We start from the raw sequence: 27526 nt of genomic DNA, 5'->3' as shown, positions 1-27526 counted from the left end.
ACCGCTCCCCCGACCAGCCGAGCCGGAGATAACAGCCCCATTGCATGTGAATGTGCTTAAGAGCAGACAAAGGAGCGCCACGACTAAACATAGACGGAGAAAATGACTTGCTCAACAAAAGTCGGCTGCTTCAAAAGGGCTCGGACAAACATGGCGAGCGCGTTGGCAAGATAAGAAGGACATGCAAGGCCACCTCAACAGTGAGCCGAACCACACCGAGTTTTGTTGGATGCGCGGATTAGCACTCATTTAAAAAACATAAAAAACCCACAGGTGAAGTTTTCCAAGTCCCTTTTCCTGAGTGATTCCTTTAAAGCGTGAAATTCTTCTGATGCTGTTGGAAGCTGAACTCCTGAACTTTATCCAAGTTTTTTTTTTTTTTTTGTGTGTGGTGCATGTGAACCTGGCTGCGTAGGTACTTGCAAATTGCACTTGAGCAGAAGTACAAATACTTGTGTATTACAAAAAAAAAAAACAAAACAAAAAAAACATTCTGGGTAAAGGTGAAGTCGAGATTCAACTCTTGTACTTAAGTAAAAGTAATCAAGTCCAAAGTGAAATGTACTTCTGCGTGAAAGCACCAAATGACAAACACTATGATTCTGTCAAAGTAAAAGGCCATCAGAAAAATCAACACTGAAGTTAAGTACAGTTCCAGTAAGCGACTTCAAGGAGAATACCCAAAATATGTCTCGAAGGCCACACTCTACTGTAATAATAATAATAATCATACATTTCATTTATAAGCGCCTTTCAAAACACTCAAGGACACTTTACAATACAATATTTACTGGGCTTGGAACACTGTGCAATCATCCTTCTACTGGGCACTAATAATTATTTCTACAATTCTATTCTTCTGCAATGACTACCGTATTTTACGCACGAAAAGGCGCACCGAAAAGTCTTCCATTTTCTTAAAAGCTCACGGTGCGCGTTAAAATCCGGTGCGCCTTGTGTATGGTCATTATGGTAATAGGTCGACCCCCAAAATGGCTCCTTGCTGGAGACATGCTTACGATGTTATAACTTGTTGTTGGTTCAACGAACTGTGTCGCTGTTTTATTAAATACGTTTTTGTTGCAGCTCCGAAAAAAAGAGAGCTGTGGTGTTGTTGCTTTTTTTTTAATGAAACTATGGAAATTGAAAATAATGCATCAAAACAGAAAATCAAGCAAGGAAATCACAAAATAAATTATGTAGCCCGCCTACAGAATTCATTTTGTGATTTCCTCGTTTGTGAATACACAACAAAGGAATAAATAAACACTTCTGAGACAGTCCAGTCTCCTACATTTTACTGACATCTGATCGTTCTGTTGGTGGTACGCTCAAGGAAATGCCAAAGCGTTTTTCGGAGGCGGTCATGAACGCCTCTCGAGTCGAACGGAAGGAGCGTAACTCCATCTAGTGGATGCATTGTAGATTGCGTTTTATAATCCAGTGCGTCCAATATATGAAAAAAATTACAAAATAGGCCATTCATTGAAGGTGCGCCTCATAATCCAGCGCGCCTTTTAGTGTGGAAAATACGGTATTTATCTTTTGTTGTCAAGATTTCGCGCCGTTTTTTTTCCTTATATTTTTATATTCTTTGTCTATTTAACATACTCCAAATGTTTGGACTTCACAAGGAGCTGCTTTCAATATAATGGCACAAGGGTATCGTGACAAGGAAAAGGCTCGTCTATTCTATTTGGAGCAACCGTGTTATTTTTTCCAAAGCGTTACATCTCAGCCGCCTTCGATGTGAACTGCATCGCATTTCAGAACAGTCAAATTGCCGTGAGCCCCCCCCCCCCACAAAGAGTCTCGTGCTAATCGTTTAAGTACTTCAGGTTTGTCAGTCGCTTGATGATGACAGCGTGTGCCACGTTCGTTGTGGCGTGCGGATGGCGACGTAAGAGCATAAACTGCAGTGAGAGATGCTGCGAGCGCTCTTTAAAAGGTAGCAGATGGCGAGCGAGTCAAGAAAGTCCGCTTCAAGGTTGACTCGTGCACTTCTTATCGCATTTATTGAAGTGGCAAAAGCGGCGACGGCGGGCCGGCCAAATGGCTAACTCGCTTCATCGCGTTCAAGCATCTAATCATCCCGCAGCTCCAGCTGCTGGAGAAATCCTCTGCGCATGACTGAGCGGAGCGGCGTGATCTCCGGGAAGAAAAATGGCTGCGACCCATCACGGCAAGCGAGGTCTCGCACGACGGCGGCTTGACAAGGACAACAAGGTTCCAGCTGCGCGTGTTGAAAAGGACCTTGGGGATGCGTGCGCGAGCTCAGATTTAACGTCACTCTCGTAAAGATGTTCCTCACCGTTAAATCCGGCGGCAAAAACGTTGAGTAATTGCTATGTGATGTGTTTGGAATCCACACAGCCCACTTCTTTTGCTCCTCGCAATTACAGGGCCAATTAGACATTTGCAATTAAAACCGGAGATGGGTCTATTTGATTGGACCCTTCCGGCAAATTCTCGGCAACCTTTTATTGACACTTCCTTGGTGGCCTTTTGCGTGACAATTGAAGGCCACGACACATTTTGCTAATACGGCAACCGACACCATCTGTCGCTGGGATACAGTCAGCAAGCAACACTGTTCTGTTTCATGCTTTTTACATGCCGATCTTCATTCACTGCACGAACTGGGTCATCTTTTCTCAAGATCTCCACACACAGTTTCTATTATCTTCTACGATCTTTATCTCCTTTATAATCTAGATGACGTGCCGAGATTGATACCTTAATCTTTTTACTCAAAAGCTGGAAAAAAAAATTAAAACGTACCTGCTGAATATATATGTGGATGGCAGCAGTGTGTGGAAATAGAAGTTGCGTGACGATTTATAATGACCAAAAGTCCGATGCTAATTTCAATTAGCCTGTCCGTGGTGTTTCGCATTATATGCTAGCATTAAGCAAGCAGACTTTTGTTATTAAGTGGTTGGGTTGAACATCCATCCATCCATTTTTCGATCGGCTTCATCCTCACAAGGGTCGCGGGGGGTGCTGGAGCCTATCCCAGTTGTCTTCGGGCTGTAGGCGGGGGACACCCTGAACCGGTTGCTAGCCAATTGCAAGGCACACAGAGACGAACAACCATCCACGCTAACACTCACACCTTGGGACAATTTAGAGTGTTCAATAAGCCTGCCATGCATGTTTTTGGAATGTGGGAGGAAAGCGGAGTACCCGGAGAAAACCCACGCAGGGCCGGGGAGAACATGCAAACTCCACACAAGGAGGGCGGAGCTGGAATTGAACCCCGTACCTCTGCACTGTGAGGTAGACATGCTAACCACTGGACCACCGGGCCACCTAGGTTGAAAATGTGTGTGTGTGGGGGGGGGGGGAAAAATTGCTTAAAAATCTGCACTATCGTTGGGGTTGACTGTACTTGATTGGACCGTCTGGCAAATTCTCTGCAGTCTTTTCTTGACACTTCCCCGGGTATTAATGTGATTGCCCTTTCAGCTTCAGGAAGTCTTTTTAACAAGACGGCGCACTCAAGTGGTGCGGCGTTTGGACAAGGGTGGGGTGGGGGTGTGTTGAACTCTGGGGAGGCTTGTTGAGGGGGGCGACCCAAGAGGAACTTCCGAGGTTCAGCCGAGTCGGCGGCGAATGTAAACATTTGAACAATTAATGGCCGTTTGTTTGAGCGAGCCGAGCGGCGCAGCGGATGGTCGGCGTTGGCAAGGGAGCGGGCTGGGGTGGGGGTGTTTGGGGTATGTTTCTGCATGAATGCCGCCGCCTCATTTTGAGCTGACATGACTATCTGCTGAAGAGTGGATGCGAATGCATATTAAGCTGCCGGGGAGAGCTGACAAAGGGGGAAAACGTCCGCGCGCGGTCGCAGGTGTGTCCACATCGCAGCCAACTGAGCGGCAACAGAAATTGCCTGAGAGATGGCGGCCGATGGCAAGGAGACAGGAGAGAATAGGTCAGGGGATGTTATTGTGCTTATGGAAGCGTGGCAAACATGGAGATAAAGGGCACGCGCGCGGTGAAGGGCCACCAGGCGGGATTAATTGCCCCTGGCAGACGAGGACGTGGGCAATAATTACCCCACGTCGGCGACATGGAGCGCTATTGTAATTGTGAGGCCGCCACGTTAAAGAACTCGCGAGCTTGGTGGGAGGCCAGGGTCATTAAACCGGTCTGAGGGAAACACTCATTCATTACCTTGTACACTTAACCTGCCTTGCACTCCGTGTTTTATACTGTGGTGAAGGGTCGTAGATAGCAAAGGCCTTCTCTGCCGCCCTAAACAATATCAGATGCAGTGACCTGTTCAAATTTACTTTTTTTTTCTTTCTGAAATCGATCTATCGCACAATAAAAATACAGAAAGATTAATTGAGTAATGGAATCATTAAGATTACACTTTATTATAGTTCATCATATTCGACAAATAAATCAATTGCCATTTTATATTTTATTATTTAAAAAAAATATTTAACACATTTTAACTTTTTTTTTTAATAAATTAATCTGGCCCATCTGTTTTCAAATTCAAATGTTAGTAGTGTTTCTCTCGGCTGCACTGCTTCCAGTACATTTGGATGTAAAAATTGTATTTATTTAATTTTGCCCAATCAGAATCACGCCTCAACGTGGTGTCAAGTGAATTCAATCTGCTAAATCGTGCTGGCATGTGTAACTTCAGTGCTAAGCTCAGCCTCGGGGGGCCACATCCGCCCCACCACATCATTTTATGTGGCCCGCAAAAGCAAATCTTGTGCAGCAACTTCTATTCTTCTTGCTAAAACCTCCCCAAACTTCTAATTTTCATTCGTACCAAATAAAATGCTTCAGATATTGCAGCATTTTTTTTACAGTCACTTGAGAATCTATTGTCTGCAACTAAATGATTTTAAAAGGAGTTATTCATCAATTTCTTGTGTATATGGAATAATATAATCTCGTTTCACAGTCAAAATGGCCCTCTGATGGAAACCGATACTACAATGTGGCCCGCAACAAAAATGAATCATGAACCAATCACATTTCCAACTTGTCCACACAGGGTCAGAACGCTGGTCCTTGATCTATCAGCATTTTTTTTTCTTCCTCTTCATCTGTAGCAACATTCACATTTAACACATTGAATAATCAGCTCCATTGTGACATGATGGTGGTGGTTTTAAGAGATGGCTTAAGTTCAAACTGAAGGCCCGGGTACCAAATGCACGGAACGCCACTGGTTTTGTCACAATCAGCCTTTGCCAAAGCATCATCTGGCTGATTAGCTCTCATTCTACGTGTGCGATGCCAACTCGAAAGAGCCAACAGACGCGCAGCACAAAAATAAATTCGGTTCACTTCGGACATGCCTTTTACCTGATTTTCCACCCTGGAATTGGCAGCTCTGTCTCAAAAAAACAGGAGAACAAACACTCAGTCCGCCAGTCCGCAGTCGAGTGCGATAAAGCTGGTGAACGGGTAAGCAGATGGAGAGCAAACCCTGTGGCCAATTTTTAAAATCGCCAAAACAAAGACTCCACACGTTGGCTATTTATGCTTGAAACAAAGTTACAAGGCCAACACGAGCTAGAAGCGTCTCGGCCAAGAGGACGCAAAAGAATGTCCTGTTTGGATGGCAATCGGGGGGAGGGAAAAAAATGGATGGCATCGCGCACCTAAATATTCCATTTTCAACTCCATTAGGTCTCCCACACAGTGTTGTGCTTCTGGCCACCTCATATGATTAATCACGTGTTCAAGCCAAGCAGCCTGAACGACACCCAGCTGAAACTCAACGATGACCATGGGAACGCATTGGTAAAACACAAACAGCACACCATGTGGGGTTTTGCCTTCCTCGTGGAAGCAAAAACAAAATATGTTCTACTTTGAGGATCATTACCAATGTATTTTGCTAGTCTGTAACAAGTTTTGCTCTGACCAATCAACCAGAGGATCTGCGCCCTCGCCCGGTGTTTGGTTAATGAAACAGTCCCACTGGTAATGCGGATCGGAAAATGGATGGATGGATGGATGGATAAACAAACATCCAACATACACGCACTATTAGCAGTGCGGCGAACACAAACACGATGAAATGAGTCGAAGACTACAGGGAATAAAGTAATCCATACATATTAAAGGAACTAATACAGAGGTGCCCTGAGATATGACTTTAATTAGTTCAGTGACCCATCTCCAAACACTCAAGTTATCCTTCCCCACTGAAGAGAATGGAAATGCCAGTAATCGGTTCTTACATCTCCCCAAATACAACAAAAATGTTGTGGCTTGTTTTTTAATAAGGAAAATCTCACTATATAATATTGTACTTCATAAAGCACAAAGGAAGAACAGAAAAAAAAAGAGAGCAAAGAATTAAACAATATGCACATCACAATTAAATGTACAACCTGTAATTCTCTGCTTTGTTTAAAGTGATATATCATCAAGACATATGCTGGAAGTTGCTTAGGGAATTTCCTATTCTGTGTTAGAATAAAGCTAGTGCACTTTGAAGCTATGTGTTGTTTTATTTACACGACATGTAATTTTCTTGGTTTTATGTTTAACCCTTTCAGGGACAGCGGTGACTACAGTGGATAGACTATCATGTTATCAGGTTACAGGGGGCATGAAAGGGTTGATTTTAGTGTAAAATTAAGCGGGAGTGGTATCTTGATGTTCTGGTCACAAGTCACCCCCAAAAAAGTCAAAGGAAGACTCACATCTTGAAAATATTCCAGGCATCTACCGCCTTGCTTCTCGCCTTTGGCACAGATCAAATTTGAAGGCGTGACCTTCGACCACACCCATGGAGGCGGAAAATGGGTAAGCAGCATCAGTACGGAGAAGTGGGGAAACAACAGACCCTCACAATCGCAATTCAGTGTGAGGAATGCATGATGCGCCTCGGCAAGCCAATGGCGGGGGTTGTTGCTAAATGTGACAAGAAGGATGAGTCACCATCCCCTTTTCACACCGGTCTGATTAAAGGTCACTCTAAAAGCAAGCCCAGCACACTCAAAGTGTTGTGCTGTTACTCTTAGTGCAAAGTGAAGTGCCTGCAGATGAGACCCTGCGGACACAGCAAAGCGATGAAATCCAAGATGGAGACACATCAACAAGGGGGGCAAAGACCAAAAGGAGTTGGCTCTGGGACCAAAGGGTTGAGGGTGCACAGTGTGACTGCCTGATGCAGAGTCGTTAATAAACTTCCTGAGCACTGACTGGGCACTCAAAGTGCCTCTAAGGTAAAACATTCTGAGCCGGAGTGTGATGCGAGCAGCACGACCGCACACACACAGCGTGTAAAGGGGGTACAGTGTACAATCGGTTACAATTTGGAGGCATTACCTTTAAAGGGTTTTTACATTATACAGGCAAGTCGGAATTTAGAGTTACATGTCATGCGGCACGAGCGAGAAGAGGCAGAGAAGGTCCCCACCTAAACTCTAGTAATATTCTTTGTTCCCAATGAGCAGAAAGAATGTCTGTGAACGTTTGTATATTTTCTTTTTGTATGCGTTGCTGCGCCAGGTGACTTAACAAGAAGCAGTTGTTTGAAGATTTATCATTATTGCTAACATCTATGCTAATTTCCACAAGCCTGTTTATGGTTTTTCACATTCTAAGGTAGCATGAAGGTAATACGCCTTTCTTAGATGAAATGATATGTTGTGGTTGAACATTCCGGGGTTTAAGTATGGAATGTTTTGGTTTGTGAGTCAGTTTTACAGTCAACTTGACACTGGGAGTAACAAATAAAACAAAATGATTGAAGCCAACTGTTTTGCCTTTTACGTGAAGGACCGTGAGCCTCTTCAGAAAACCAATTCTCTAAACTTTAAGAGCACCTTACCTTAAACTTCCTGGAATAGGGCAATAGTTCAAGGCAAAATGGAAAAACATATTTTTCTTCTCATCCTAGAATAAAAATAAACATTTACACACGGGCATTTTTGACTTGAGAATGAGGCACTCAGCTGTTAACTGAGCACAAAGTTGAAATATTTTTTTTCCCCAATACGCGCACCTGCTGTCTTTTCAGAAAGGTTCATTCTATATTACTGCGAATAGCTGCACAACCACTCTCCTGTGAAGAGCAACAATTAACTCTTGAAAAACATGTTTTCACCCAGATACACGACAGAAGTCAAAATAACCTCTCTCTCTTGGGAGTTCAAATTTCGTTCATTGTGCTAGATATGTAATTCCCCCATTTTGGAGTCACGAACCTCAAATCCAGGTTTGTAGTTGGAAAAGACAGCAGTTGTTTTAAATCAAGCATCTGAGATTTGAACCCAGAAGCTGAAAACTGCGAGTTAGATGCGCTAATCTCCAGTCCAGTGCGCTTCCCGCCCTTTTAAAATGTTGCGTTAAATTCCACCCATCTGCCCAGGAAAGTCTCAGGGCTGCTGTGGAAGCGTGCAGTGGGCAGGCTGCAGCGGCACACAGCATGAAGACAGCCTGCAGTGAGTGAAGAGGAGGCGCTCTAATTAAACTTGTATCATCTGCCTGCTGCTCTAAATGCGGCTACAGGCTACGAGCATGTCTCGCTCCACTTCCTCGCCCGCCTCATTTGAAGATGGGGAGGCCTGCTCCTTGACAATGCTGCTAATCTACACAAAAGGAAAGGGGGGGGGGGGGAATCTAATTATTGCAAATGCACGGCGCCCAAGAAAAAAAATTCACTTGTGGCCACAATATAGATTAAAATGTGCACAAAATGCCAATTTGTGGCCTTGAAAAACTCATTAATGGCCATGGAGTAGCCTCGGGTTCACCAGTAGAATGACTGAATAATGTGTTTTTTTTTCTATCACTACAAGTCATTTAAACTGGTCCTCTGAAGTGTCTTACTACCACAAAAGCTTGTTTATTATTTTTTTAAAATCCTGAATTGTAGGATTAATTCACAATCCAAATTAATTAGTAATCCAAATGATAAAGAAAAAGATTGATTAATTGTTTCGAAACTAAAAAGCTGTTCATGAAAAGAGAATGTGGTTTACAATATGGATTCTTCAAAATGGCAGATAACAGCTTTGCACATTCGGGTTAGTTTCTCAGTCTGCTTGATGACGTGGTTGATGCTTCATGACCCGGAATGACATTCACTTCCCAGCTGTGCGTTATCAAGAGTTAACCGCTTGAACGTCTTGACCTCTTGATGTGTTTGAGATCATACGAATTTGAAAGCGTTCCCAAACTTTTGACCGATACTGTACTGGAAATGTAATCATCGCCAACAATACTCTGTGGCTCTTGGTAAAAATCTGTCGAAATGCTCTAAAAACAGTTAGCAGCGAATGAGTTAAAGGGAGCTCCTCCACCGCTGTTTGGCTCAAGATGTAAATTTGGAAAAGTGACTCTAATGTCAGTGCCTCAGCAGTCATAAAGCCCACCACATGTGATTAGGGTAAATACTGCAACGGGTTGCCGCACGGCTCCTCCGTGTCAACTTCCCACAGCTGAGGGGGAGGAGGGAGAGGGGGGCAAGCTCAGGTGGGAGGTCCTCAGCGGAGCACGTAACCCGCTTACAAATGAACATCGTGCCGGGGCCAAACTCACGCGCTGTGCACATCACTTTCTGTTTTTTTTTTTTCGCCCCCTTCTCGTTTCTTTTTTTTTTTTTTTCGTTGTGGGAGGCGTTGCGCATCGCCGCCGAGGCTACGCTCCCCCTTCTTCTATTCCTTCCTTTCATTCTGCTCCACTTCGGACGCATCTGGCTCGGCGGCTCTGCTCGGCTTCGCTGGCCCACTTGGCGAAGCGACACTGCAGCGTGGTGATCGGATCAGTCTCCTCCCGGATCCCCCGCAAAACCATCTGCCATGCCGGATCTGCATCGGGGGAGCTGCTCCTCTCGCTCTTCTTCTTCCTCTTCTTCTTGTGATAAACTCCACTCGTTTGTGGCACAATCTCACTGCCAGGCTCGACATGCAGCCCGGACCGTGAGCCTCCATCAGCGGGCTTATCAGCGGCAATAAACAAAAAGACACTTTTTTTGGTCACGGACAGCGCCTCTGGCTCTCCGGACGAGTCGACGCCGCCGCGGACTGCTGTAAATCAAGCCCCGGAGCATCGGAGTGAGCAGCGGGGTGCAAAGACGAATGATTCGGGTAACTCAATCTTTTTCCACTTTCCTATCAGCCACGCAAGGCTGTTTTCTGCTAATGGCCGGGCCGGGGCGCACTTGAAACAGGTGTCATTAAGACATTGCTCAATTGGTGATCGTGATGGAATGGGGGAGGAGTGGGGGGGGAGCACATTTTACACGTTAAGTGCTCCAAACAGCTCCCCAAAGGGACGCTACCTGAGAAGTCAACAGATGTTTTGTACTCGCATGCAGCGGATTGATGGAAGTGATGTCTCGTCAAGCAAGGATTAACCTCTTGCTTGGGCACTAATGAATTAGTTTGCCATCATGACACACATTGTCCTAGAAAGTGAAGAACAATCTAGTCTGTGTGGAGAACACAATATACAAGCCAAGAATGGCACTGACCTCCGCTAAGGCTAAAAAAAAAACCCTTGCAGTGAATCCCTGTATATTTGTGGTTCCGCATTCGCTAGTTCACCTCGTTGTGGAGGAAAGGGACCGATTGAGGCCCGTTGTGAAAGTGAAAAATGTGCAAGTAATTGGCACTCTTCCCTAAAGCTGGTTATGATTGCTTACAAGATGGTAGCAAAGCAAAATAAAGCTCCTCAATTCACTTCAAAGTAAATTTTGACACGAGGGTGCCACAAAATGTTGCCGAGGTAATACTTTTATTAAAGTGAAACTCTTCAACGCACTTCAACATTACTCCTTAGAATCAGGACCAGGCCACAAGATTGTACCAAAGCACTACTTTTGCAATTGAAACTTCTCAAACCACTTTTCCATCATTCCTTGGCAACAAGATGCCGCAGGATGGCGCCAAATTAATACTTTTGTCAAAATGAAATTGCTCAACTGAAATTAACCCCGTTCTTTGGTACCATAATGCCACAAGAGTGCGCCAAATCGCTACTTTTGTTGAATGAAGCTCCTCAATCCATTTCAACATCGTTCCCCAGCATGAAACGCTTCAATATCATTCCTTGGCACTAAGATGCCACAAGATTGCTCGTACAGGTCCTACTTTTGCCCAAATAAAATTCCCCAATTCACTTCAACACAGTTCTGAGATACGAAGAACAAGATTGCCCTAAGTGCAACTTTGATCAAACTATCCATCCATCCACCCATCCATCTTCCGATCAGCTTATCCTCACAAGGGTCGCGGGGGTGCTGGAGCCTATCCCAGCTGTCTTCGGTAATGTAGGTAAACAACCAAATAATGAAACTGTATTAAAATAAACAATATCCGATTTATTATACATTCTGCTACCAAACAAGTACGGCGTAAGCAGTCATAAATCAGATGACAACAACAATGCAAACAAAATGTGTGGCTTTATCACTTCAACTTTGCATGTTCCACTTAAACAATGATATGAAGATATGGACTGCACTTCTCAAGTTCTCAACTTATCTTGACACAATGGAAAAAACAAAATATATGAATATTTTATTATTTCTATCATGTTTTGAAGAGCAATGTATGAACATTGCCCTCCATAACTTTTGGCACTCCTGGTTAAGATAAGATCTTTAGCTTCTTGGGGTTATTTTTTTCCCCCCCCGAATACTGGACCTTTTTTTTTTTGTACAACTCCCAATCTTCCAACAAAACAGCACCTAATCTTCTCCCATCTTGTTTCACAAGATGGGAGAATTATGGGAGAATTCAGAAAGAGGCATCTTCGACCATTCCTCTTAAGTTTGCACAATCTTTCAAACTTATCCAGTCCTCTCCTCTGGACTCTCCTCTTTAGCCCGCTCCACAGGGTTTCGATGGGGTTGAGGTCTGGGGACTGAGATGGCCATGGCAAGAGCTTGATTTTGTGTCTGGTGAAGCATTTCTACAATTTTCAGTCTTTAAGAATATGCTTCTTCCAAAAAAACTGAATTCACTTTCAGGATTTTAACACATCTTAACCAGAGGTGGCACTAATTATGGAGGACGCTGTACATATATATCAAGTCAGGCGGGATAGGCTCTTCATTAAGTGACCGTATTAAAGATCAGCACTTTAGAAAATGGACGAATGGAACTGCAGTTCAGGGACTTTGTATGGGTCTGTCATGGTGAAGAAGGAGCTGAGCCAAAAGGCGATTCTCTCAATTTACCGGTCAATCTACGTTCCAACCGTCACCTATAGTCACGAGCCATGGGTCGTGACCGAAAGAACGAGATTCCCGATACAAGTGGCCAAAATGACTTTTCTCCGCAGGGTGTCGGGGCTCTCCCTTAGAGATAAGGTGAGAAGCTCGGTCATCCGGGAGGGGTTCAGAGTAGAGCCGCTTCTCCTCCACGTCGAGAGGAGCCAGATGAGGTGGCTCGGGCATCTGATTAGGATGTCTCCTGGGCGCCTCCCTGGTGAGGTCTTCCGGGCATGTCCCGCCAGCAGGAGGCCCCGGGGACGAACCAGGACACGCTGGAGAGACTGTCACCCAGCTGGCCTGGGAACGCCTCAGGATTCCCCAGGAAGAGCTGGAAGAAGTGGCTGGGGAGAGGGAAGTCTGGGCCTCCCTGCTAAAGCTGGGGCCCCCCCGCGACCCGACCCCGGATAAGCGGTAGAAAATGGATGGATGGATGGATGCAACTGCAGTTCATGAATTATGCGAAACGTAGTAAAATGCAGGAAAATGTCTCTTTTGTGGTTGCAAGAGAAAAGAGCAACAAGAGCCCAATAATCACCCGCCCTCCCACTTCCCACCTCAAATCGGCCTCAACGCCATTACTCATGCTTAAAGCAAAATTGGTTGCCTCACCTTGTCAATGGTGCTGTCACCGAGCAGACAAGGAGGAGGGGTCGCCTGTGATGAATTGGCTCGTGATTGATGAGCGTGGTGGACAGGTGGGCCATCACAACACAACACACAACAAAGTGCACAGCGTTGACGCGCCACCTCAATACAAACACCGTCAGTCATGTGGGAGATTTCTGAATAACTGAAGAGGCAACGCAACAAAAACAACCAAAAAAAAAAAAAAAAACAAAACATAAAACCTCCGCCTGCCATCTTGCAGATTATCAGGTTTGCACGCCCAGAGGGCGACATTTCAAATTCATCCAATTTGAGGCTGGCGATAATCAAGTTTCAGAGGCTGACGAAACAAAAGGGCTTGAAGACAATCAGATATGAGGAAAACGCTGGCGTGATCTGCGCGTGTCGTCCACACACTCGGCCTACGAGAAGATTAAACGCTTCTCCTCGCTTTGATTCACACGACTCCCGAAAAAAAAAGGCTGTGATACATTCCAACGCCGCCTGTGATGAATATATTCACATTCATCCGCGCCAAGCTGAAAAAGGCGCCTTCATTTAAGCACGTGGAAGTCACTTCCTATCTGCGTTGGTGTCTTTTTTCCCCAACCCCCCTCTCCCTTGGAGATTATTTATGAACTATTAACATCATGCAGTAACACTTTATTAGGCAGAAAGCCAAGAGGCCTATTCATCTTTCACTTGGAGTCATATGCTAATTTTCATACTCGCACGCAGAGGTTCTCGAACCCCCCCCCTTTTTTTTTTAACTCAGTGGAGTTTCTCAGTTATCTTCAATGTGTCAGATGGTGCAGAGGAGACAGCAAAGGCCATTTTTACTGTTTTAGGGAGGGTAGGAGGGAGGGAGGGAGCAAGCGAGGGAGCATCCACCACTGGAAAATATTAATGCTGTGAAACCCACTGTGTCATAGTTGACCTCTCATGCCCTCGCTATATTTAAGCGACTCAGAGTACAATACAAATCCATACTCTGTTGGAGTGTGAGGTGTCTAAAATTGTCCGACTTCCAACAAGTTGGCATTTCTCTCCCTCGTATCCGACATGACAAGCTGAAATTCCAATTTCAGTTTCTTTTCGTCCTTTTATTTTTTATAAGTATTTATTTATAAATAAATAAATAAATACTTTGTTTTTCTACTTTCTTTCAAAATGTTGCTGCTGCAAATTGCGGATTTCTCCATTGTGAGACAAATAAAGATTTTCTTATCTTAATCTTTATCTTCTACTTAAAAGCCGTGTTGATCTCAAGTCAAAAGCGACACAAGGCCGCCATCTACAGGGATCTGTTCAGCATTACAATTGTTTACAAAGCTGAATTTCATAGACAAGCTGGGCGAGATCCTTCTCCACAGCGACCCATTGAAAAATGTACTTGATGAATATATGCCTTAGTGGCAATGGCCGGTTGGATGACAGCTGATGAATATAAACCGTGGCACTAAATGAATTAAGAGCAAGAAGAAGAAGCAGAGAAGGTCCCTGACTAAGCTGCAGTAATAGTCGCTGTTTCTACAGGGCAGAGAGAGAAAAAAGGCCTCTAAGTATTGTTGTATGCTCTATTTGGATGTGTTGCTGCTGCTTGAAGGTTTAGAATTACCATCGATGGTAATTTCCCCATAGCCTACATAATCTACAGCATTCTGCATTATCTGTCAGCATTGAAGTAGTTGGCTTTCATTAGACAGAATTAAAAGGTTTGGTCGACATTTTGAAAATAGAATGCTTCATTTTGTTTTATGTGACGGTTTTACAGAAAATCTTTAACCGGGAGTGACAAATAAATAGCTTTTCCTCTTATTTAGAGGACTTTGCAAGCGAGTCTTCTTTTCATTTCCTGAAAGTAATGGACATGTTACACTCCCAATTTCTTGACCGTGAGAGAATGACAAAAGGCGATAAGGAATGCAGTGAACCTCCGCAAATTTGCAATTATTTTTGGGGGGAATTTATTTTCCATTATTCGGTGAGCTGTTCACCCATTTTGTTGCTGGATTTGTAAACAGCAGTTTTGCATAGGCGTCTTCATGCCAACGTTCAATTGAAGAGATTTGGGAAGCTTCAGTGAGGCAAAAGCGGTCCTCAGTCGCCACCTTGTGGCATCTACAGGCAACTACAGTACAGAATAAACCTTTTTGAGCGGCCCATCAGTTACTCATGGATTTTCGGTAGTCGGGCCAGGACACAGTCCCAAACTCCCTTTTAAATGTGTCAAAGGCATGTGGAAAGCTGAAACTATGAAAAAAATTTTTTTTTCAATATGGTCTCTCTCTCTCTCTCTCTCTCTCTCTCTCTCTCTCTCTCTCTCCCCCTCCGTCTCCATCTCTCAAATTTTCACAAATCATGGTGGTTTCGGGTACGTACCCCCACAATAAACGGGAGTCGACTGTACTCATGGTAGCGTGGTTACTCGGAGGCTTGCGATCTCACTGGATCACGCTCTCCCATCTCCTTCCCAACACGTGTGAGCGGCTAGCCATTCGGCATTATAATCTTATCAATCAGCGTTGAAGGGTTAACACCCTCGGGTGACAGCGCAGTAGTCGGTGTCGCGCCGTATGATAAAGACGCGTGGGGGTAGATCTCACTGTAAAGCCAATGATCATTCCTCATTCTGCAATCAATAGTGAGGTTTATTCTGCGCCGAAGCTGCGAGCCGCGGCGTGTCTGCGAAGGACGGCAAAAGTCATTTGTCGCTGTTCGTTTGGAACGAGAGTGGTTCTGGATGGCAGCAGAAAAGCGAGGTGGCAGAAGTCATCACACTCTGTACTCGAGTAGAAGTACACAGATTTTTGTGTAAAAAAACAGCTTGGTCAAAGTAGAGGTCCTTAATTTTCGGTAAAAAAGTACGGACTGTGATTGAGTAGCAAATGTACTCACACGCTATAATTCTGTACTGAAAATATTAATGTACTTAAATCCATCCATCCATCCATCCATTTTCAAATCTGCTTATCCTCACAAGGGTCGCGTGCGTGCTGGATCCTATCCCAGCTGTCTTCGGGCAGTAGGCGGGGGACACCCTGAACCGGTTGCCAGCCAATCGCAGGGCACACAGAGACAAACAACCATCCGCGCTCACACTCACACCTAGGGACAATTTAGAGTGTTCAATCAGCCTGCCATGCATGTTTTTGGAATGTGGAAGGAAACCGGAATACCCGGAGAAAACCCACACAGGCACGGGGAGAACATGCAAACTCCACACAGGAAGGCCAGAGATGGAATCGAACCCGGCACCTCTGCACTGTGAGGTCGATGCGCTAATCACTCGACCACCGGGCCGTGTACTTAAATGAAAAACACCAAAGGTGACGTACTGCTAAAATCCTGAAGTAAATGAAGAAAAAAAAAAAAAAGTACAGACTGAAACATACTTAAGCATTCATCCATCCACTTTCTGTACCGCGTATCCTCAAAAGTCAAAACGACATTTTACTGTTAGTTGTATAACGTGTCCGTTTTGATAACCTGGGGGGAGTGTACACAAATGAACTCAATCAGTCAAATTGCTCTCAATTTACATTGTTTTGACCTCACATGATCAGCCGCAAAGACTGAAAACCCCTAACAAGGAAATTTCGACTGAGGTGTACAACAGTACTGAAATCTGCTTTCAATTGTAGCAGACGAAAGTCATCAGAAAACCAAATATTCAAGTAAAGTACACATCTACCCAAAGTACAGTAACAATATATTTGTACTTTAGTCCAAACCACCGCTGGCAAAATACGAGCCAAAGCTAGCGTAACAACAGAAGCATCGACACAGCCAAGTGAATCAATTCGGAAGACAGTGAGAGCAAACTGCAGGTGAAACAACAGCTCAGAGTGCTCGCGATATCTCAGAGAAGAAGCAATGAAACCATCTTCACAGCGGTAAACTTTGGCCGAAGATGAAAAGTGCTAGCTTAGATCAGATAACATTGTTGACCATCGGAACAAGCAGCTCTGTTCTCTTTTGCTCTTTGGGTTTGACTGGATGAATCCATACACATTCATACATAATGTGCTTAATACTAACTAATGACAAATCCTAAAAGTGACTGTTGAACGGGTCAAATAGTCAAACCAACAAACACAAAGTGGCACTTCTCTGATTTGGCTACGTTCCGTTCGCTGCGTCACAGTTCACATAGTCATTAACACGGTGAGATGGCGGCTTTAAACAAATACGAACATTTTTGAGCGGAAATGTTCAACACATTTCATATTTAAGACTATCGGCCTGACTCGTTTTGAACCCTATTATCTGGATTAATAGACTCTTAGCACACCTCAGACCGAAAGAGAACCTTACAGAATAAGCTTATAAAACATTTGATATCCTTTGCTCAGAAGGGGCAAAATACAGACCAAAAAAAAAAAAAAAAAAAGCCAGATTGTCTTTATGTGCGTACTCGGCTTTAAATATTAAACATGTTCAAGATTTCTGACCAAAAAATGTGTGTGTGGGGCAATGCCGACATCTCCCAGAGTTTATGATTCTGTGAAGTGTGGAATCGAATGTAGCCAATCAAAGAAACAGCATGACTGAGGAACGAGGAAATGGCCGCAAAAAAAAAGTATTACCGGATGTCCTTTTTTTCTGTATGAAGGTGGATTCCTCAGACAGTAAGAAATACTTTCCAAAGGAAGTGTTTTTTTTTTTTTTGACATTTTACAACCCTACCGCCTGTGGTCCTTTTATTTGATTTTTTTTAAACATTGGCGCGTATCCGGAAGTGTCTGTTGTTCTTACTTTTCGTGAAATCACGTGTGAGATTTATTACTTGGGGGACTTTGTTTTGAGCTTGGTGGTGGAACAGAATCTCTGTTTGTGGTGTTCTGTGTTGAGATAATCGGCGCAGACCACACAAAGTGTGACCAAAATTGTTATTTTTTTCCACGTGTGGGGTCTGTCACAGATAGAACGAAAAATTGGAAAAAAACATATGCGTGGAGCAGGCCTAAGTTGAACTAAAATGACTTTAAATGTGTCTTCCCAGGCATGGTGCCCACGCCCCAGGTGTGCGTCTCCACCCTGGTCACGGTGAGCACAATGGCGGTGGTGGACCTCTACCTGCTGGAGCAAAGCATGCTGGGAGCTCGCGGGCTGCCGGGGCCCAGCGTGTGGCAATGCGTGGCCGTATTGCTGGGCGACGCGGGCTTCCTGCTGGCGCTGCGCTTCGTGTCGGCAGGGGTAGTGTCGGAGGCGCGGTCGCCCCGCCGCGGCTTCGCCAACGCTCTCTGGTTCCTGTTCCTGTCGCTGCTCCAGCTCAAGCTCTTTTTCGTCTGCCACAACTACAGGCAGGAGCGCCGGCCGCCCGACCCGCTCGCCAGGAAGGTCCTGACGCTCCTGCTGTCCATTTGCCTGCCGTCACTCTTCCTGATCCTCACGGGCGCCGACTACATGACGCCGCAGCGCAGGAAGCAGGAAGTGCGGGGTCGCCTGCTGTGGGTGGTGGTGGACCTGCTGGATGTTTTGGATCTGCAGGCCGGGCTGTGGGAGGCCCAAGGAGGGGCGGCGGGACCGGAGCAACGGCTGCCCATCTGGGCCGAGGGCTTGGTTTTCTTTTACTGCTACACTCTCCTGCTTTTGCTACCGTGCGTGGCCCTCACGGAACTGGGGGCCACGGGCCTTCCGGGACAGAGGGGCCCCCGCAAGGAGGCTTTGTACCCTTGGCTCAGCCTGGTCACCATCAATATCTTCACCCTGGGCCTGAGGGGCGCAGGCATGTTGTGGTACAGGGACCCCCGGGTCTCTACGGTGTTCCTGGGCAAGAACCTGCTGGCGTTGGTGGTGAAGCTGAGCTCGGCCTGGGAGAGGCACAACCAGGAGCGCGGTCCAGGGGGCGGCGGGGCACCGCCTGGAGGTCAAGCCGAAGAATCGACCCTGCCGAGTCAGGACTCTGAGCACGGAGAGGGCCAGCCGCAAGGGAAAACTTGCTCAGCTCACATTCACACACTGTCTCACTCGCAAAGCCACACGCTCTCCCACGTGAGCCCGGGACACGGAGGGTCACCCTTGGCACCCTCTTTCATCTCCCCTGAACTCTAAATGCCCTCCCATGTGCGCACAAATGTAAAGTTGTGCATAATCTATGCACAGCCACGGCCAAAACCCTGACAAGCCAAACAGATGGACACAATGGATGCGGTGCTCTGAAGCTTGGATTGATGCACACTTGGATCACTGTGTTTGTTTGGTTCTCAGCATCAACAATGAATCTACTTCATTTTGAAAAGATTGTTCCAAGAATGTATGTTTACATCTTCTCGTGCTCATTTCTCTGTAAATCGTCGCCGTAGGGCCGAAACCTTTTATGTCCAACTATGATCGCCCCCCCCCCCCCACCACAAATAGGTACAATAGGTCTGTCCCTCGCGCCACGACTCAAGACTTTAAAGTCTCAATCACAGGTTTCAAACTCAAGTCCCGGGGGCCAGATTTGGCCCACGCCATCATTTTCTGTTTCCGCAAAAGCAAACCATGCGTGCGAACTTAACTTAACTATAATCCTTGCTAAAATCAGAACCAACATTTCAAATTGTAATGTGTAATTAAAAAAACTAAATTTTTTGCAACCTTTTTTTTTAATTGCAACTTGAACAATAATGAAATGATTATCCTTGACTTCTGATTTGGAAACTAGTAACGCAGTGTTTTGTTGTGTAGATGTAATGATACGATGAGATGATGAAACATTTATTTGGTTTCGTCGTCAAAACAGCCCTCTGAGAGAAGCTGTAAATACAAAACGGTCCACGACAAAAAAGAAGTTTGACACCCCCGGTCTATATTGTGGAGATACAAGGGTTCTGCCTGACAGTGACGATAGGTAGCCTAATAGGATAATTGCCTAAGTCTCCCCCACCTCCCCCAAACATTTTCAGAAAACAATCAAAACAAAACTAACTGACAAAGCACGAAGAGTTGAATGTCTTTAATTCAAACTATGGATTAGGATGAACCGATGGAGGAGAATCTACACAAACAAACAAACAAACAAAATTGAACAAGCAAATTGGAATTTTTTTTTTATTGATGCGCCGATAGTAATTTAAAAATGACTGAGGCAATTATGTTATTAAGATTTGATTTTCTCTGCGTCCCAGTTTTCAAACTTTGAATGCTTTTTAAGCTGTTGTGCATTCACTGTCCGAAGAAAGAAATTGTGTAGGGAAAGGATAAAACCGCTTCAATTAACTTATTTGTCCAACTTAAAATCACATTCAATCTTTGCGGGGAAAAGCCTGGAACTGTGTTTTGCTAAATCACTTTGTATTATTTAGATTAACAAAGTAAATGAAGGTCTTTGGCAAACGGCAGAATGCTCTCATTTTGTTTCTGCCCGTGAGTGGGAGCGTGCATCAGCGTGTTTGATTGATCGGCTAACTACCACACTGCAGAAATTAATCATTGAAGACTGACTTCTCATGCCATCCACACACGACTGTTTTGAAACTCCCCTTTTTTTTCTTTTCTAACACACACAAAATGAGCTTGCTTGCGATATTTATAAGATTGTTTGATTGCAAGTCGGTTCAGGTCATCGGGAAGTGCTTGCTGGCAATATGGTCGCTAAGAATTTATTAGTGAGAAATCAAAGCAAAAGCGAGATACAGTCAAACCTCTTTTTCAACGTACACCGTTTAAAACGTTTTCACCCGTATAATATTCACATTTCAAAGTCCCGATTTCACATCATTCATTTTCCATTTGCCGATTTTGCTCGCAACGAACATTTTTAGAACGTCGACTTCAGTGTAATGACCAGATTTGTCTCACAAAATAGTGAAAAGGCCTTCGTTTACGACGAATGGTGGGAAGCCAACTGCCGCCACGATCTGGCTTATGACCAAAATGTAAAGCGCTGCATTCCACTCCGTTGCTTAGCAACGCTACTGATTGACTCGTACAATGCTGTACTTTCAGAAAAATGGCGCGGTCCTGATCACATGGTATGAAAACAAGGCTGAAATTGTCTCTCACTTTTGAAAGGGAGTCCATCAGACGAAGCTCAGCCGGCAAAGGCGACAATTTCGACAATCATTCGTAATGGCAGCAAAATCATGGCAGAGTTCGAGGCCAACAGATGGAAAGATGATCGTAAACGGCTTCGGGGTGCGGCACATCCTGAACTGGAGAAGGCACTTTTCATTTGCTGACGGAATGTTTTGTTTCGTGTCTTTTAAAATCCATTTTTTCTTCAAACTGTATACACGTATTTGTAATTGACATGTTTATACTGTATTACATGTTCATGTTTTTACATCTATAAATGTTCATACTGTATTATACCTCGTAGTTGGCGTTCATTTTATTGGAAATGGTTACATCGAACTACCGTTATAACGTAAAGATTCGTTCTGTCCCTCGAGGCGCGTTGTAAGGAGGTTCGACTAGCTTGATAAGAGGCTGAGCATTTATGATAAATTTCCCCCGAAATTTAAAATGAGGAATTTTGGAAACATGAATAATTTTGGAAACTGGCTGGAAATCGGGCTCTCCTTGCCCACATGCAAGGGCATTTCCCTACCTCGACTCATTCACTGGCAAGCCAGTTCCAAAGCAGTTCCCCATATTGCTGACCGTTTTAGAGCATTTTGACCCACAAGCTATGTTCAATCAAAAGATAAGCACCGAAACACACTTAAAAATGAGTAGATTTGTCTTTCACCAGAGAAAAGTTACTTTGTAGAGTTTTCCGTTCTTCAGTAACCGAACATTACAACATTGGGTGGTTGTACAAAGAAAAAAAAAGTGGTTTCTGACCAAAAAGCGGCAAAAAATAGCTTTTTGGAAAAACACGTCAAGCAGAACGTTGAACTTGACACAAATATATGTTTTGCTTTTGTGACACCGCAAACTATAAAACAACAAAAACAAAGAGAAAGGGCTTTGTAATGGCTAAATTATAATGTATTTACAGATAAACAGTATAACGATGAAGTGCACTGTGACCTTAGCTCACTGCACGGCTTGAGTTGAATGACAGTGGCTTTTTTACATGTCCTTCGCCATTTGCTCCACGAGCTGTGTCATCACGTCACATACTTCTTATACCACACATGTACAGTCTGTTTAATATATAATCTATAATCGACGTGACAAGCCGAAGTTCACCACCATATCGTTGTTTTCAACTCAAAAGCTGTGCTGGTCTCTAACCCAAAGTGATGCAACACTGCCATCTATTGGGATCTGTTAGTCATTAGAGTGGTTTACAAATCTGAATTCCATCGATAAGCTCGGCAAGACCGTCTTCCGCGCCTACCTGTTGAAAAAAAAGTTGGGATAGGAACGGTTTGGATTCCAGTTGACGAACAGAAAGGCCCACGGAGGTGAATGAGTTCGTTGCTCCTTTTTTGGTTCACTGGAGTGCCAATGTATCTTAAACTTGCTCGTATCTCAAATTTTGGTTGGAACATGAAGCCAAAAAATTGATGAAGCGACAGTCATTAAACGGCTTTGAATTAAGTATTTACTCATTCACAAGAGAGACTTTTATGCTTCATTGACAGCAACATTATCACAATGGGATTATTTATTACAATTTTTTTTTCTTTCTATTGGGACTTTGTTGCATTTCAGTTTACAGCTACATGATGATTGGCAAATAGACGTAAATATTGCTTTGGGGTCATCTTGCTGTTGAGGCTTTCCAGAAATGCTTTGCTGATACTGTATCTATAGGCAATTATAAACCTTTTTGGAGGAGGTGTCAATCACTCACAATCATGACTCAACTGCGGGGTTGTAATTTTTGCTTCACAGAGCATTATGGCTCACAGCAGTAGGCGTACACCAACATCAGTACAGTGAAGCGGGCCCGGACGGGGGAAGATTGTCGGTGGTTAAGAAGTTCACGGCCATCGTGGGCTCCACGCCTCCAAGACAGAATGAAACATGACAAAAATAACATTTTTTCATGCTCGCCTTGGCACCTCGTGGAGCATGATGCGGGCACATATTGACAACCTGTCATCCCCACAAATACAGGAGGCACTGGAAAATAATTCAAGGCCAATACAACCTTCAAGACCAATAACGGCCTACTGACTTGCACATCCTGAGCTCTATTATAAAGTCAATCAGACTCCATTTGATGGCGCACACAAACACCTACACACACGTAGATACGGGATACCGGGACTCGCACAAACAGGCACACGCATGGACATGGATGTGCACGCACGCGCACAGTAGCCAACAGTCCGACACACATTTGCACATGTGGTTGCGGCATACACGGTCACATATGGACACAAACAAACTCACGCACACGGGCAAACAACAAAATGGAAGGGATGCATGGATCACACATGAAACCGCAGATAGACGCACATATGCACACAAGCAAACGTGATCACAGACACACACACACACACACACACACACACACACACACACACACACACACACACACACACACACACACACACACGAACATATTGACAGACGCGCTCAGGCAAATTAACAGCAACTCTCTCAAACACACACACATAGACAAACGTAACAAACACAGACATACAAACATGGACAGACATGATGAACACAGACACAAAAAGACACACGCACGCGCATACAGCGACACGCATGAACACAAGAGCATACACTCAGGAGAGAGTAAATTGATGGCATTTAAATACAACATGCCAGAAAAAGCCGGCTGTATTTCCCCAGCAAAATGTCACGCTAACAAAAAGCCGCCATTCATCACAATTACGCCGGTGAATCCTCGAGCGTGCTGGCGTGCTCGCGCTTTTATGCTAAAGGCTGCAGACAAAAGTCTTGACGCGTTCGGTGTCAAGTGTTGTTCTCACGCACGGACCTGAGTGCACTGCCGGCACCTCTTCAAGACTTTAATGGTCCCATTAGATTCAACTGGGGCCATTTGTCACAATACGGGCCTTTATTGTCTCACCACTGCACATAGCACATATTTAGACAAATGAACACACACAACTGCAAAAAGGGGAATTCATTTTGAGCTTCTGCAGCGATTTATACGCTTCAGGGGCAGGGGCAGAACCAAAATGTGTTCAGTGGGGTGGCCAGGGTGACACAAGGACTCACTATGAGGCCACCGTAAGATGACATGCGCACGCGAATGTGTGTAACCTCATCACTCCGGTTGCGAGATCTGCCTTGGCTACAGAGGGCACATGGCTAAGAAGTCATTCTTAACGCTTTCATGCACCCTGTAAGCTGATAACATGATAAGCAGTCCACTGTAGTAACCACTGTCCCTGAAAGGGTTAATCATACCATATGGTGGCCGAGCAAAAGTGCCTGAGAAGCCAGAACTGGCCCCCAGGCCTGGAGTTTGACATATGTGCACCTTTGAAGTTTCAGTCGTGTTCACATGGCAAGATTTGAAAATTGTCCTCCGACTTCCAAATTTCGAGAGATTCCCACACGTGATGAGAAAAAAAAAAAAATCACGGGTTTGGAACGTACCGTATGCGTAATGTGCGGTCACAGCGCAAGATCAACACATCACATACGGACCAATCCGTTCACGGATATTCTCATGTCGGATGGAAAATCTCGCAAAACCACTCAAGATTAAACGTGACTTCCGAGTAAATAAACATAACGGACGAAAAAGGCAGCAAGTGTCTCAAATTGCGCTTGTTTGTGGATTCTTTTTTGCAGAAAAAAAAAACAAGCAGCACGAAAAGAAAAGACGTTGGTCTTAAGGGTGGAGACAGTCCAAACACGGACTTTACCAGCTAGAGCGTGATGTTTTTTTTTTTCCCCTCTTCGAAATATTGTCAAAAGTATAAACATCAACTCTCATCAACCCCGTCTGGTTTCATCGAGCTCGCTCTCCGTTTCAAATGCAAATTTTCAAGACACTTTTCATCTTACATTTGTCATATGCCTTCCGCCTCGGATAACGTTATGCTTTTCTTTTCCACAATAGCAGCTACCTTTTCAAATCGGTCGTGCCTGCTAACCTCTGGATACACTTTTCAGGATTTTCCTTCAGCTCTCTGTAGACTCGCACATTTTCGAGTCCCTTTGTGCTTCCACTCCTTTCCCAGACGCATTTCTCCTTCGTCATCTGCGCTAATTTCAGTCTGGCCTGTAATTGCTCTCCAGAGCCAAAACCGTCAGTTTTTTTTTTTTTTTTTTTGGTCTCCAGCTCCTTTTTATTTTCCTCGTTTGTTTGAATTTGCCTCACAGCGGACATGGCTGCTACATCTATGCACTTCCCCTGTCAGCACAGTGCACATTTGCTCGGATCACCTTTCGCCAAACGCACGTTTTTGTTCTGTGCGTCCGCGCACTCGCAACCGCGTCACCTCATTTTCCTGCCGACGCGAGCGACAGCCACCGTGCGCCTCCCGGCGCTCGTCCACTTTTAAGCGACAGACTGGCGGCCAAATCTTTCATCACGGCGCTCGCCTTCAACACTGCGGAGACGACTTCAAAAGGAGGCAGCGAGCCAGATGGGGACTGATGCAGACAGCTTGGACGCAGAGTAGTGGCAAACGCCTACACACAGTCGGCAAACGCGCATTGACGACAGACAGCGACTGTGCTACTTGGATTGACATATTGAACTCATTCCATGGCAAAGTTGTAACTCCTGTTACTAGTGTATCAAATCAATTTACCCCATTGGAATGAATTGAAATGCTATTAATCTGTTCCAGCCCCCAATAAACCACCCCCCCATTAAAAAAAAATCTTTCATAACAAAAGATAGCTCAATGTTTTCTTATAAAATCATAAATCATATGTAAAAGTATGTTGTATGTGTAAAGGTGCAGCAAACGTATTGTTGTACCTTTAAGGCATGTGGCCAAGCGAGCAAAGACAGACGCTGAAATCACGCTGGCTTCGTCTGAGAGGCTTGGTGTGATTTGTGGCATACAGCTTCTCCTGGCAAGCGTTTTCATTTTTCGGATTAACTTTATGTGATATTCAATAAATGGCATGCAAGGGCATTTCACACAGTTTTCCTTTTTTTTCACAACTGTATTTGTACTCCACAATATGTTAAATTCCTTGGCTGAGGTCATCAGAAGTGACTAAAAAACACTTGAAACTGTTGTATATGTTGGTTGCTCCATGTACAGTACTTTGTATGCAGCGATGGCTGAAAGTGCTCTATAAATACAGTTGAGTTGAGTTGTCAAACTGGAATGTCAAGTATTGAACAATTTCAGCTTTTACTTTTCAACCGACCAGTTTGAGAAGCAAAAGAGAAATTCAATTCAATGGTTTATATGTGATTGACCAAATAAACAGAACAACCTTGAAATATCCCAAAAAGGCGCCTTGAGCTGGAAGTGCCGGGGGGGGGACAATTAAATCCAGAAAACAGGCCAACTTTTACAAGAAAGGTTGACAGCAAAGCAACGTCCACTTTGAAGACACACTTTTAAAAGCACAAAGCGTTTATGTGTACCAGATGGCATAAAATCAACAAGTTTACCCATATATATATATATATCCCCCTTCTCAATAATAAAATTGACTGTGATATTCGTAGTGCCTTGCCACATTCTGCATTCAAAGACAGTCTCTGCAATTGGCAGCATAAAGGTTACAAGGTGCCTACGTGAACAATAGAAAATGAAGCAGTCTTTCCCCCACCTCCCCAGCCCCCCGAGCAAATTAATGAAGACATTGTGTTGAACAAAAGCAAAATTGGCCCACTGGCTCGTAAAATGGAGGTAGATGCATACGGACAGGTGGCGTTTGTGTCTCGGGTGCAGAAACTATGAGGGGAATTTGAGGAAGATTGTGGCACCCACCTGTGTAAAGGAGACCAGAATAAGAATGGGAGTCGGAAGACGAGATGACTGGAATAAGAATGGAAGGAGAGGGTGAAGGCAGAGGGATTCAGATGATTGTCCCATTTTTATTTTTATTGAAAAAACTTTAATGCGATAATTTTAAACCCAGAAGGGAACTTTCATTAGGCTTTTATTGTTAACGTTATTCAGTTTTATGTGACAGGAATGACAGATCACACTTCAAACTTAAAGGACCAAAATGTGCAAGGGAAAAGTCTGATCGTTTATGCCAATTCATCCCCTTGACAAAATATTGGCAAAATATTCTTGTGAAAATAATACATCAAAAAAAAAAAAAAAAAAGATGTGAAAATGGAAAATAACTTATTAAAGATGATAGAGAGTGAATGCAGAGATTTGTTTCAAAATACATTGTACGTGTTGAAGATAGTTGCAAAACAATGTGAGAACTCTGCGATTGGCTGGCAACCGGTTCAGGGTGTCCCCCCGCCTACTGCCCGAAGTCAGCTGGGATAGGCTCCAGCATCCCCCGCGACCCTAGTGAGGATAAAAGTGGTTCAAAAGGCTGGGATAGGCTCCAGCACCCCCCGCGACCCTAGTGAGGATAAAAGTGGTTCGAAAGATGAATGAATGAATGAATGAATGTGAGAACTATGACTTAACCCTTTCAGGGACAGTGGTTACTACAGTGGACAGCTTATCATGTTATCAGGTTACAAGGTGTATGAAAGGGTTAAAAGACCAAGAATTGTGTGGTACCGAATGTTATCAGGTTACAAGGTGTATGAAAGGGTTAAAATACCAAGAATTATGTGGTACCGAATGGAGATAGAATGTTAAACTACCCCCCCCCCATCTCATTTTTCTCGTCGGCTGTGAGTGCGCGCGCCTCATGCAGAGAAAGATGAACAGGTAACAGGTGAACGGGGCG

The 27526-nt window shown here is 44.4% G+C and overlaps 2 protein-coding genes across 5 annotated transcripts in view; one reads left to right on the top strand and one right to left on the bottom strand.

Moving 5' to 3' along the window:
• Positions 1-27526, bottom strand: part of mrpl11 (mitochondrial ribosomal protein L11) — a 60537-nt gene that overhangs the window by 9787 nt on the left and 23224 nt on the right. The gene's annotated exons all lie outside the window — the stretch shown is intronic.
• Positions 6811-20953, top strand: tmem265 (transmembrane protein 265). Of its 3 annotated transcripts, XR_002168367.1 has the most exons (4): positions 6811-7211; positions 8360-10079; positions 17823-19076; positions 20753-20953. XR_002168367.1 is itself a non-coding variant. In XM_019871318.1 (3 exons), the coding sequence occupies exon 3, from the start codon at positions 17825-17827 to the stop codon at positions 18872-18874; it is 1050 nt and encodes a 349-aa protein (XP_019726877.1). In that variant the 5' UTR covers positions 6811-7211; positions 8360-10079; positions 17823-17824; the 3' UTR covers positions 18875-19383. The 3 variants fall into 3 exon arrangements, 2 of the variants coding, with proteins under 2 accessions (XP_019726877.1, XP_019726878.1); XM_019871318.1 differs by lacking the exon at positions 20753-20953 and having other exon boundaries at positions 17823-19383; XM_019871319.1 differs by lacking the exons at positions 6811-7211; positions 20753-20953 and having other exon boundaries at positions 8200-10079; positions 17823-19383.

Source organism: Hippocampus comes, unplaced genomic scaffold, assembly GCF_001891065.2.
Source record: "Hippocampus comes isolate QL1 unplaced genomic scaffold, H_comes_QL1_v1.1 scaffold83, whole genome shotgun sequence".
In the NCBI taxonomy this organism is placed as follows: Eukaryota; Metazoa; Chordata; class Actinopteri; order Syngnathiformes; family Syngnathidae; genus Hippocampus; species Hippocampus comes.
The sequence above is the reverse complement of the archived record's forward strand: the minus strand, read 5'-3'. Positions and strand labels throughout refer to the sequence as shown.

Coding starts and splice junctions, on each gene's coding strand:
- tmem265 (XM_019871318.1), top strand. CDS start 17,825: ATGGTGCCCACGCCCCAGGTGTGCGTCTCCACCCTGGTCACGGTGAGC.